At 43.6% G+C, this 12,248-nt stretch overlaps 2 protein-coding genes across 6 annotated transcripts in view; both read left to right on the forward strand.

The window, feature by feature from the left end:
• Positions 1–1,104: 1,104 nt before the first annotated feature.
• LOC142387995 (uncharacterized) overlaps positions 1,105–12,248 on the forward strand; it is a 35,329-nt gene continuing 24,185 nt past the window's right edge. Inside the window, exons 1-8 of one of the 5 annotated variants that reach the window (XM_075472805.1) lie at positions 1,105–1,159; positions 3,248–3,583; positions 4,586–4,927; positions 6,163–6,501; positions 6,814–6,928; positions 7,649–7,900; positions 8,059–8,269; positions 8,380–8,435. In XM_075472805.1, coding sequence (XP_075328920.1) covers positions 3,269–3,583; positions 4,586–4,927; positions 6,163–6,501; positions 6,814–6,928; positions 7,649–7,900; positions 8,059–8,269; positions 8,380–8,435 — 1,630 coding nt within the window. In that variant the 5' untranslated portion in view covers positions 1,105–1,159; positions 3,248–3,268. The remainder of the gene's footprint in view (positions 1,160–3,247; positions 3,584–4,585; positions 4,928–6,162; positions 6,502–6,813; positions 6,929–7,648; positions 7,901–8,058; positions 8,270–8,379; positions 8,436–12,248) is intronic. The other 4 variants (XM_075472808.1, XM_075472807.1, XM_075472806.1 and 1 more) reach the window with 4 other exon arrangements.
• Positions 8,934–12,012, forward strand: LOC142387996 (uncharacterized). The gene is made up of 2 exons (XM_075472812.1): positions 8,934–9,653; positions 10,766–12,012. The coding sequence occupies exons 1-2, from the start codon at positions 9,478–9,480 to the stop codon at positions 11,319–11,321; spliced, it is 732 nt and encodes a 243-aa protein (XP_075328927.1). The 5' UTR covers positions 8,934–9,477; the 3' UTR covers positions 11,322–12,012.

Raw genomic sequence — 12,248 nt, forward strand, 5'->3', positions numbered from 1 at the left:
CTGGAGCCCATTGAAAACACTGTGTTTTGTCTGCCACTTTTTTTTGCCCTAAATTCCTCAGTTTTGTGCCGTTTTTGGATGTAGCAATTGGTCTAACCGAGAGAATGGAAAGAGTTACTATCGAGTACCTAAGGTAATCGCCCATAGAGGTGAGAAATGGAAAAAACTCACAGAACAACGCCGCAAAAAGTGGATAGCTAACCTACGTTTACATAGCCTGGGTGCCAGCCGAACTTAGCCCCGCCCATACAATTTTTGGTCGGGAAGTTCGGTCTGGCTCTGCTCAGTATCCCCAGAGAGTCTCTATTATGAGTAAAAGGGCTGTGGTATCCCTCAAAAGAACTACTAAGAAATTGCTTTAATATTGATGACAATAAATGCTCATTCTGTGAGAGTGATACAGAAACGATAGACCATATTTTTTGTGAATGCAACCAAACCAAAACATTTTGGAATTGCTTAGAAAAATGGATCAAATCAAAAATTACACTTCCTGAATCTATTTCTAGAGATATGGTAACTTTTGGAGTGTTATTGGAAAACAAAACTATAGAACTCTGTTGTAACCTAATGTTTTATTCATAAACAAAGAGTGGTAAGATCACCCCCAGTCTTTAACATCTTTTTTTTATCTGAATTTCAATTATATTTAAAATCTCTGAAATGTATTGAATCATACGAAGTCCTGACGGAATTTTTGACTGAATTGCCCACCAATGTATGTCAATCCTAATATACGAGTCCCCTTGCTGTAAATTTTATTTCTTTATTTATTTTTCTTATCAACAATACCTTAATCCCTCTTCAAAATACTATGCCTCTACTATGTTATCTACAAGTTATATTGTTGTAATTGCCTTACTTGTTTGTATTTTATTGTTTTTGTTTACCTTGTTTAAATAAAGTTAAAAAAAAAAATTGGGAAATCTCTATGCTCGACATGGAATCAGTCGACCAATCAGATTGCCAGGGCAGATGATGGACAGATGATCAACAGGGACATTATCGACTACGTCACTAAAGAGCGCTTGGTTTGAATTCTGATTGGTTGTAGGTCTATCCAATTGAGCGAAGAGGCGTATGACGTAGTCAGGCTAACGTTTACAGACTGGAGGAGCCTGCAAATGCTCGTGTCTGCGGTGACCACTTGGTTAAAAAGGTATGTGCGAAATCTAACTGTTTTGTAGTAGTGCAGTAAAGTATTATGTTGTTAAATGCCAATCAACAGTAATGTAATACGGGCTACGTTTGGGCTTTGTTTTGAAGGTATTTGGTCAGTATTTGGATATTTAGATCTCGGCATTTTATCAAAACATAAACATTGTTGATTGTTATTTGAGTGCCAACATTCACAGCTCGGCATTCAACATGTTAAGTTCTGCTTTACTGCCCAGCCCTGCACTACACACTGCATTTTCCATTGGGATAATGCACCATAAACAACACAGAAAACAAACTTACCCTGGCGAACACCAAAACACAATCATTCTGTAGACGTTTTACTCCGAGTTTGCTGATCCATCCGCTGTGGTAATAGTTTTATGCCTCCAAACTTTTGTGGGCCTTCATCTGTTGCTTGGTGTAGTAAGACGTCTGGAGAACCAGGTAGCTCGTTATGTCCACAGCCTCTATATTCGGCAAATCGTTCCGGTCTTGCGAGAATTCGGACATTTTCATTAAGTATGGGTCACGCCCAATGTATTTCTCAACTAACGCGAAATACCTTTCCCTATATGCCGGCTCCAAACCACTACAATATTCACTCATCTCCATATTCTCTATGTTGTTGCTATGTTGTAGTCAAGCGTCCAGCCCACCAACTGAAATTCGCGCGCTCCCGTGATGACGTAACTGAAACCCAACGGCTCTGCTGAAACCCAGCTATTTTTCTATTTTTTTTAAGCTTTATTTAAACAAGGTAAACACAAATAAGTAAGGCAATTACAAAAATATAACTTGTAGATAACATAGTAAAGGCATAGTATTTCTAAGAGGGATTAAGGTATTGTTGATAAGAAAAAATGATGTCCTTTCATCGTAGTAGGCTTGTCATTGAAAAAACCCGCTGCTCCACCTACTGTCCTGGCGGTGAATCGCCACGCAGCACACGCAACCGCCAAGCGCAAGCGCAACGGCAGTTAAAAGAGGTATAAATCAGGCTTTACTCGCGCAACTCGGAGGTAGGCCCTCAATTTTATTTTTTAATCATATTTAGCTTCATGACTTTATCACAAACCGGGTACACAATTGCATTGGCTGCATGAACAACCATAGTGGCGCGTTAAACATGCATATTCCCTGAGTTAAAGTCACTTTTTCTGCAACGGTTGGTGAGACTTTAGCAAATGCTAGGCTAACGAGGGTTAGCTAAACAAGGACTGCTTGAGTCGAGAAACAAACGTAGAAATAATTCATTGATAGTTTTGCGTTTTAGAATTATAGCTGTTTTGATTGGTAAGATTGTTATTACAAGTTAGAGGTGTTCTACAGAATCAAAGGCTTTATAGAAATCTAAAAATAGGATATAACTGTCTTCAGATGTTAAATCAGAATAATCTAACATATCTAAAACCAATCGTATATTATTAGAAATGTGTCTGTTGTTCATGAATCCAGACTGTGATTCATCTATAAAATAATACAAAATTAGTTTGAGTCTTTTGGCAAATGCAATTGCTAGCACCTTATAATCATTATTCAAAAGGCGAATAGGCCGCCAATTGTCGATAAGCAATACATCCTTTTTAGACTTTGGAATAAGTGTGATTAATCCTTGAGTTAATGTTGGGGGCAGTGATTCATTAGCTATGCTTTATGTGAAAACCTTCTGTAAGAACGGGGATAATTGTTCCACAAATGCTCTGTAAAATTCAGAGGGGAATCCATCCACACCTGGAGACTTATTATGTTTGAGGCTATTTATAGAATCAATTATTTCTTGTAACGTTAGAGGAGCATCACACAAATCTCTGTCTATATTATTCACAATAACAGAGTCTAAAAAGGCCGAAGCACTTTTATCACAATATTGAGAAGTATATAATTTACTATAGAATTTTGAGCAATACGTAGCAATTAGCTTGGGGTCATCACATAAAGTATTATCAATCTTAAGTGTTTGGATAGAATTAGTTTTGGAATGAGATTTTTTCAACCTGAAAAAGTAGGCAGAATTTCGTTTTTACAAGATAGAGTTCATCTTCTGGTTTCATCCACTAATAAAAGATTGCTGTTTTCAAACACCAAGGTAGGAGGAAGAAGCAGCAGCATGAATCCACTCGAAGAGAGACTTGCCGAAGAGGTCCGCAGGTACGAACATCTTTACAACCCGTCCTTGGCGGAACACAAGGGCGATCAGATGAGTGCCAATTCCTGGACCGAGATCTCCGGCAACCTCGGCATGCCGGTCCAGGACTGTTTGAAGCTGTGGCGGAAAATCCGGGACAAGTATGTTCGACAGAAGAAGATGATGGAGGGCAGTCGTGGTGGTGCAGGGAGGCAGAAAGTCCCTGCTTTCTTCCTTAAACTGTCGTGGCTGGGACATCACATAAAACACCGACAGACGTCGTCGTCCTGTGACGAGGTAAATATAAAGATCTAATTCACAGTTATAATATACAGCCTCTTTGGTTTGAGCTAGCACGCTAGCAGTGCAATCAGAGTGGGAGAGCCCACTGCAAATAGACATGTTGACATATCGCTAACGGGGTTAAAGGGTGGTAAATGAGCCACCCCCTCCGTCTTTTATCTTGTTCTTGCCGTCTTCGTATTCTCCTTCGCAATATTATAATCTCCTCTTCAATTAGCAACATCGGCATCAGCCTCAAACGTTTGTGTCTTGCGCTTTGCATTGTTCACTGTGTGTGTGTGTGTGTGTGTGTGTGTACAGAGCAAGACTGGGTAAATAAACAAGCAAATGCCACGCCCACAGATGTCAACGTAGTAGGCTTCTCTAAGGTCGTCATTGAAAAAAAACATTGCTCCACCTACTGTGCTGGCGGTGAATCGCCACACAGCACACGCAACCGCCGACACAGCAAAGTGAAGCATAAAGCTTGATTTATACCTCTTTTAACTGCCCTTGCGTCTTGCGCTCGCATTAATGGCTCGAGACGTTTATGCTAAAAAAAAATTACTTTGTCGGCGGTTGCGTGTGCGGCGTGGCGAACCACCAGCAGGACAGTAGGTGGAGCAATGTTTTTTTTTCAATGACGACCTTAGAGAAGCCTACTACGTTGACATCTGTGGGCGTGGCAGTTTGTTTATTTATTTACCCAGTCTTGTTCTGTACACACACACATTGTGAACCATGCCCTTCTTCTTCTTCTTCGCTTTCTACCTTGGCGTTTGAAAACAGCGGTCTTTTATTAGGGGATGAAACCGGAAGATGAACACACCGCCGGATGTGATGTAGATAGTGACCTGCACTCGCGTCTTCCGTGAAGTTTAGAAAATTGAGGTGACACACGCAAGCACGCAAGGGGGGGGGCTTGCAACCGCGGAAGGGCTTGCGTTGCGTCTTGCGTTGCGTCTTGCATCACCGATCATAAATTGACTTTAATAAAAGATCGCTGTTTTCAAACAGCAGGGTAGAAAGCGAGGAAGCAGCAGCATGAATCCACTCGAAGAGAGACTTGCCGAAGAGGTCCGCAGGTACGAACATCTTTACAACCCGTCCTTGGCGGAACACAAGGACGATCAGATGAGTGCCAATTCGTGGACCGAGATCTCTGGCAACCTCGGCATTCCGGTCCAGGACTGTTTGAAGCTGTGGCGCAAAATCCGGGACAAGTATGTTCGACAGAAGAAGATGATGGAGGGCAGTCGTGGTGGTGCAGGGAGGCAGAAAGTCCCTGCTTTCTTCCTTAAACTGTCGTGGCTGGGACATCACATAAAACACCGACAGACGTCGTCGTCCTGTGACGAGGTAAATATAAAGATCTAATTCACAGTTATAATATACAGCCTCTTTGGTTTGAGCTAGCATGCTAGCAGTGCAATCAGAGTGGGAGAGCCCACTGCAAATAGACATGTTGACATATCGCTAACGGGGTTAAAGGGTGGTAAATGAGCCAGCCCCTCCGTCTTTTATCTTGTTCTTGCCGTCTTCGTATTCTCCTTCGCAATATTATAATCTCCTCTTTAATTAGCAACATCGGCATCAGCCTCAAACGTTTGTGTCTTGCGCTTTGCATTGTTCACTGTGTGTGTGTGTGTGTGTGTGTGTGTGTGTGTACAGAACAAGACTGGGTAAATAAACAAGCAAATGCCACGCCCACAGATGTCAACGTAGTAGGCTTCTCTAAAGCTGGGCATACACTGTGCGATTTTTATTTTTTTTTTAAAAAAAATTTTCAATCGCGGTATTCAGCTGCTGCTCATACTGTACGAGTGAATCGCAAGGGCTAAAACGTCGCAGCTCACGATTCCTGTTCTCACACTGTACGATCCGATGGTCTGATGCGATCTGGCTGCTCACACTACACGACACGTCGGACTCGGTGGCTGCCAGCTGTTCTGTTGTCTCCTTCTTCTTCTGTTGACAATTTTCTCTTCCGTATCTATGTTCGCGCATGCGTAGTGTGACAGGATGAGGTAAATCGGCTTGTGCAACTGCTTCAACTGTGCGAGAGCCTCACGAGGGGCGACCAGGATTTCAAACAAGTTTGATTTTCATTCGATCGGGAGGTGGTCGGGAGGGCTTAATGGTTTGTCGTTACCCCATGTATACTACACGATGCGAGACTTACGATTGAGCCAAAACTCGGCCCGATCTCCAAAATAGTCGCACGAGTGACAATCTTGTCGACATCGGGCCAAAAATCGCACAGTGTATGCCCAGCTTAAGGTCGTCATTGAAAAAAAACATTGCTCCACTTACTGTCCTGGCGGTGAATCGCCACGCAGCACACGCAACCGCCGACAAAGCAAAATGAAGCATAGACGTCTCGAGCCATTAACGCAAGCGCAAGGGCAGTTAAAAGAGGTATAAATTAAGCTTGAAGCCTGATTTATACCTCTTTTAACTGCCCTTGCGCTCGCGTCTTGGGTGAAGTTTAGAAAATTTAGGTGACACACGCAACCGCGCAAGGGCTTGCGTTGCGTCTTGCGTCACCAACCATAAATTGACTTTAATAAAAGACCGCTGTTTTCAAACACCAGGGTAGAAAGCGAGGAAGCAGCAGCATGAATCCACTCGAAGAGAGACTTGCCGAAGAGGTCCGCAGGTACGAACATCTTTACAACCCGTCCTTGGCGGAACACAAGGGCGATCAGATGAGTGCCAATTCGTGGACCGAGATCTCCGGCAACCTCGGCATTCCGGTCCAGGACTGTTTGAAGCTGTGGCGGAAAATCCGGGACAAGTATGTTCGACAGAAGAAGATGATGGAGGGCAGTAGTGGTGATGCAGGGAGGCAGAAAGTCCCTGCTTTCTTCCTTAAACTGTCGTGGCTGGGACATCACATAAAACACCGACAGACGTCGTCGTCCTGTGACGAGGTAAATATAAAGATCTAATTCACAGTTATAATATACAGCCTCTTTGGTTTGAGCTAGCACGCTAGCAGTGCAATCAGAGTGGGAGAGCCCACTGCAAATAGACATGTTGACATGTCTTGTTCTTGCCGTCAAAGCAAAATTAAGCATAAACGTCTCGAGCCATTAACGCAAGCGCAAGGGCAGTTAAAAGAGGTATAAATTAAGCTTTAGACGTAAAAGTTCTGGATCTAATTTTTTATGTGCAGAAGCAGGTGAGGACTATGATGATGATAATAATCCACCTCCAATAATAATAACCTTCATAATCCACAGAAGTCGAGCCCATCGAAGCTGAAGAGAGACAGGCCCGACTTCACAGTCGATGAAGATAGAGAAGAGACCAAGCCGGAGGTGAAGGTTGAGGAGGAGAGCGTCGAGAACAGACAAGGTCATTATCCACTAAACATAATGTGTGCACATTTTTCAGCTACTGCAGCAATTCGTGGGTTTATGATCCTTGATGCCACGGATGATTGACTGATGATGTAGTCACCATAATAACTCTGATGAGAACATATGGTTTGGTGACATTGTTCACAGAAAATATGTTTATTTTGTCTGTTAAAGATGTGATTTGTCTCTATTTCTGTGTGCTATAACCCATACATACAGTACATACTGATTTTACCAATTTACAAATCAAAGTGGAAGTCAAAACGGAAGAAGATGATTTTCCTGCTGGGGAAGGAGAGCAACACAGCCAGTGCATGAACAACCATAGTGGCTTTTTAAACATGCATATTTTCTGAGTTAGTCACTTTTTCTGCAAGAATTGGCATACTTTAGCAAATGCTAGGCTAACGAGGGTTAGCTAAATAAGGACTGCTTGAGGCGTGAAACAAACGTAGAAATAATTCAGTGATAGTTTTGCGTTTTACATTTATAGTAGTATTGAAAAGGCTGAGCTGAACCGTGTGTTGTTGGGTTAATAGACCCGTGGCATTGTTCAGCTAATGGTGAAATAACTGCAGCGCTGCTAGCCTGCCCAAAGCGTTAGCATCCTGTTTGGTGGTTAGACCGTTGCATGCTTTGTTAACCGTTGTTTCTCCGTTTGTATTGATTGGTATAGAACGTAAAAGTTCTGGATCTAATTTTTTATTATGTGCAGAAGCAGCTGAGGACTGTGGTGATGATGATGAAGATGATGATGATGGCAGTGAAGATGATCCACCTCAAGAGGAAGATGAGGGGAGAGATTCAGGTGGTTACTATGAGGAAGAAGAGACGGAAGTCGATCCCTTCGAAGCTGAAGAGACTTCAGACACGAGTCGTGACATGTCTGACTTCACAGCCGATGAGGATAGAGAAGAGACCAAGCCGGAGGTGAAGGTTGAGGAGGAGAGCGTCGAGTACCGACAAGGTCATTACTGATGATGTAGTCACCATAATAACTCTGAGGACATATGGTTTGGTGACATTGTTCACAGCAAAGATGTTTATTTTGTATGTTAAAGATGTGATTTGTCTCTATTTCTGTGTGCTATAACCCATACATATATACTAATTTTACCAATTTAGAAATCGAAGTGGAAGTCAAAATGGAAGAAGATGATTTTCCTGCTGGGGAAGGAGAGCAACACAGCCAGGAAACAGAACAGCAGCCTGAGCAAGATGCTGCAGACCAGGCTGAGCAAGTCAAAGCGGAAGGTGACAAAGGTGGAAACCAGAGCCGCAAGAGACCGTACGAGGAGAGCCGGGGCTACAGCTACGAACACCGCGAGGAGAAGAGGTGAGCCGGCTTCCAACTGGTGTTCTGAATCAGCACAACCACTGTTACATTCAAAAGGACAATAGTGGCTGTATGGCTTGTTAACGTGATACTCTGTCAATGGTTCCCAGATCCCGAACTCCACAGCCTCCTGCTGAAGACGAGGAAGAGAACATAGATGATGCATGTAAGTTCAACCTCTTTCATGCTTGCTTTTTACCCAAGCCCCCGTTTCAGATCCTTGGTAATGAAAGCAGAGATTCAGGCAGACAATTGTAAGTGGGTTTTGTAGCAGATTACAAATATCTACATTTTCCACACTTTTTTGAAACGCTTTCACACCATCCTGTCCTGCCACGACACGCTGCCTTGTGGGGAGATGAAATAGGTGGAGAAGTTGTCCCTCACATTACGGGCTGATGGCAGTTTCTTCCCCTGCTGCTCCGCCTCCTGCAGCAACCTCGCATTCTCTCCCGGGGTAAGCAGGAAGTTATGGAGAGTGCATGCAGCCACAACCAGGGTTTCCACATTTTGTGGGTGCAGGTTGATCCTGCGATGCAGCAGCCTCCACCTGGAGGTCAGAATGCCAAAAGCATTCTCAACCACCATCTTGCCCTTGAAAGTCTGTCGTTAAATATCCTCTTTTGGCGCGTGAGCTTCAGTCCAGGGTACGGTCTCATTAAGTACGGCTTCAGTGGGAAGGCTGCATCACCCACCATCACATGTGGCACATCCCCCAAGTGAGCCGCCCCGGGCAGAGAGGCGCTGGGTGGAACATCAAGTGTTTGGGTCTCCATTCCTATCCCCAGAGCTGAGCCAGCATATCCACCGCCATCACCGGGCCTTCCGAAGTCCCCCACTTGAATGACCCTGAACCTGTAGTTCGAGTCCACGAGTGCCAAAAGCACTATGTAGTTTAAATACTGACTCCCAGTCAGTGGTGGGGCTTTGATGGTCACATGCTTCCCATCTATTGCTCCCAGGCAGTTTGGAAAATTCCACTTCTTCCAGAAGCCGTCAGCCACTTCCTCCCAAGTGTGTTGTGTCGGTCTGGGTAGGAACCTCTGCATCATGATTTTTTTCAATGGCAGCACACACCATGTGCACTGAGTTCCTTACTGCAGTGTGGCCCAGGCGGTAGCTATGGGCCAGACTGCCTCGTGAGTCCCCAGAAGCCATGTACCTGTGAGGGAAGAAGCAAATGAATATACTGTAAGTTATATGTGAACATGTTTTATTCCTTTGTTTCAGCTGACACATGTAAAACCAAGTGGAAGGGGTTCAGAGATACATTTGTAAGAACCCAAAAGAAACCCCTCCCCAGCAGATCGGCGGGCGGCACGCACAAGCAATGGAAGTATTATGAGAAATTGTCATTCCTTTTGCCACACATCCAACCAAGAAGGTACGTGTAAATTACTTATTAAATACTTATTAAATCAAAGTAAATGTCATCAAAGTACTGAAGCTTCAAACAATATTGTAAACGTAAATGTAAATGTATTTTATTTATACAGCCCTTTACAGACAATCTTTACGATGTTCCAAAGTGCTTTACAGCAGGTAATAAATAAAGAGAAGAATAAATAAAAACAAACAAAAACAATAAAAGAACAGTGAAAGCAATAAAATAAGATAAAAGTGTCATCATACTACTGGGTATTAAAGCCATCCTAAATAAGTAGGTTTTTAGCCTGGATCTGAAGAGGCCCAGGTCAGAAATGAGACGCAGCTGGACGGGGGGCTTATTCCAGAGCCTGGGGGCAGCTTTGGGAAAAGGCTCGCTCACCCCAGGGTTTGTATTCTGACCTGGGCACTTCCAGCAGAAACTGATCTGCTGACCTCAGAGCTCTACCAGGACTGTTAAAAGCTCAGATAAATACGACGGGGCGAGGCCGTTAAGAGCTTTAAAAACCAACATTAAAAGTTTAAAATCAGTTCTCTAAAGGACAGGAAGCCAATGGAGGGAGTTCAGAACAGGAGTGATGTGCACACGTCTGTTGGTGTTGGTTAAAAGACGGGCAGCAGCGTTCTGCACCAGCTGAAGGCGGCTGAGAGAAGACTGGGAGACGCCCACATAAAGAGCATTAAAACAGTCTGACCTTGAACTTATTAGGGCATGGATGGCTTTCTCAAGGTCATGACGACTTAAAAACATTTTAACTTTGGCCAGGAGACGCAGCTGGAAAAAACTAGTCCTGACGACATTGTTCATTTGTTTGTCCGACCTCAGATCAAAGGTCAAAGGTCACTCCCAGATTTCTGACCGTTGAACTAAGCTTTGAAGACAAGGTGCAAAAGCCAGCCGTCAGTATCCCCAAACACAATGCATTCAGTTCTGTCATCATTTAAATGAAGACAATTTGGGGCCAACACTGCTTAATATCAGCAATACAGTATTGATAACCGTAAGTGCGTTTTTAAAAAATTTGTCTTCAAAGTGGTGCGAACTCGTGTATAAAACTATAAAATGTTCATATGCAAATTGTTCCTATGTGTACTTTTTTTTTTCTATAGTTCAAAAGGCAACTTGAGCCTGATACACCAGGAGGAAGAAGAAAGGTCGCCCACCCCTCAGTCATTATCGGGGTCTGAGGATAGTTCCAGCACGCCTGGCATTTCCCTTCCACCGGCAGCTACATCAGCACTGACTACGTTTCGGTCCCGGAGCCCCAGGGACAGGGCGTCAAGACCGGCTGCTGCAGCACCGGCTCCCCGCCAAACCAGAAGGGTCCAAAGGGAGGACACCGACCTCGGGGAGCGGCTGATGTCTTCGTTGGAGCAGCCGGTGCCGAAACCACACGAGCTCGATGAGGCCTATCACTTTGCACTGAGCCTTGTGCCAGTTTTACACCGATTAAATGCAGACCAGCGGCAACGAGCCAAAATTGAGATTCTCACCGTATTACATAATCTTGAAAGAGGCCAGGCTCAACAACAACCTCCACCCGCTCCGGGACCATCACCGCACCACCAGGCCGATTCCCCCCCAACCACAAACGGGGTCGTTGACACAAATGCTCACGAGTACTTTGAAGATCGTACTTACACGGAGCAATTCTACACGATGTAGACTAACAGACTTTTGAAGAAAAGGTGGACTCAGGACAGTGCTCTGACTTCACAAACCATAGACTTCTGCACAAACACCATAACCTGCAGTCTTGTATCTGTGTACTTTGTCTTAAGTTTTTCCTTTTTTTTTTCTTGTGTTTATCCCCACAGTTTATCACTGGATTGAGATGAGAGCAAAGATGCGGATCACGGGCTTTCGGGGGTCCACCATTAAGCCACTGAACGAGGATGCAGTAATCCAAACTACTGTCATATGTACAGCCTGATGGCTGCCTTGCTTCACTCTCTGTCCCCTGCTGTGGTTGGGTGGAGGAGGTGGGCATCAGTGCACTGTGTGATTCGGGGGCTATAATTTGCTCTTGTTTTGAGCAACTACGTAGTTGTAAAATGGGATTGTTATGATATTCATAGTGAATTTCTATGATTGACAGCACGAGGCAATGGTGACTTTAAAGTTAATACATGTTGTTACAGCTCCAGCGTATTACTTAATCTTTTTGGGGAGTACTTGATTTCATGATTTATTGGAGACTTTCAAGTGATTATTGATTTATACATCTTCTAAACCTCAAAAAACACAATCAGACTAAACAAACAGTACCATCATCATTATCATATGATTGTATTATTTTTGAAAGGATCTACACCTACAGTTTCATGTAAACTGTCATGAGAGAGGGTGTGAAATAAAATCATATGCAATTTTTTTTGAGCTACTTGACTTATTTGAATTTCCCCCATTGGGGGATGAATAAAGTATTTTTCTATTCTAAACCAATTAAACAACATTAATCGGCATAAACTAGCTGTACTTTAAAACTTTGGGTGTGTTCTAAGCTCCTGATAAATATCAGAGAGTTAAAATACAGGGTTTGATTCCCCCCCAAAGCGCGGACACAACCAGTATTGCAGTAGTTTACGTAAA

The sequence above is a fragment of the Odontesthes bonariensis genome, chromosome 9, assembly GCF_027942865.1.
Source record: "Odontesthes bonariensis isolate fOdoBon6 chromosome 9, fOdoBon6.hap1, whole genome shotgun sequence".
Classification (NCBI taxonomy): domain Eukaryota; kingdom Metazoa; phylum Chordata; class Actinopteri; order Atheriniformes; family Atherinopsidae; genus Odontesthes; species Odontesthes bonariensis.

What these genes read in the sequence shown, in the direction of transcription:
- LOC142387996 (XM_075472812.1), top strand. Translation starts at nt 9,478, where the DNA reads ATGTTTTATTCCTTTGTTTCAGCTGACACATGTAAAACCAAGTGGAAG. An exon ending in CCACACATCCAACCAAGAAG is followed by an intron (nt 9,654 to 10,765) that starts GTACGTGTAAAT and finishes TTTTTTCTATAG; the next exon opens with TTCAAAAGGCAACTTGAGCC.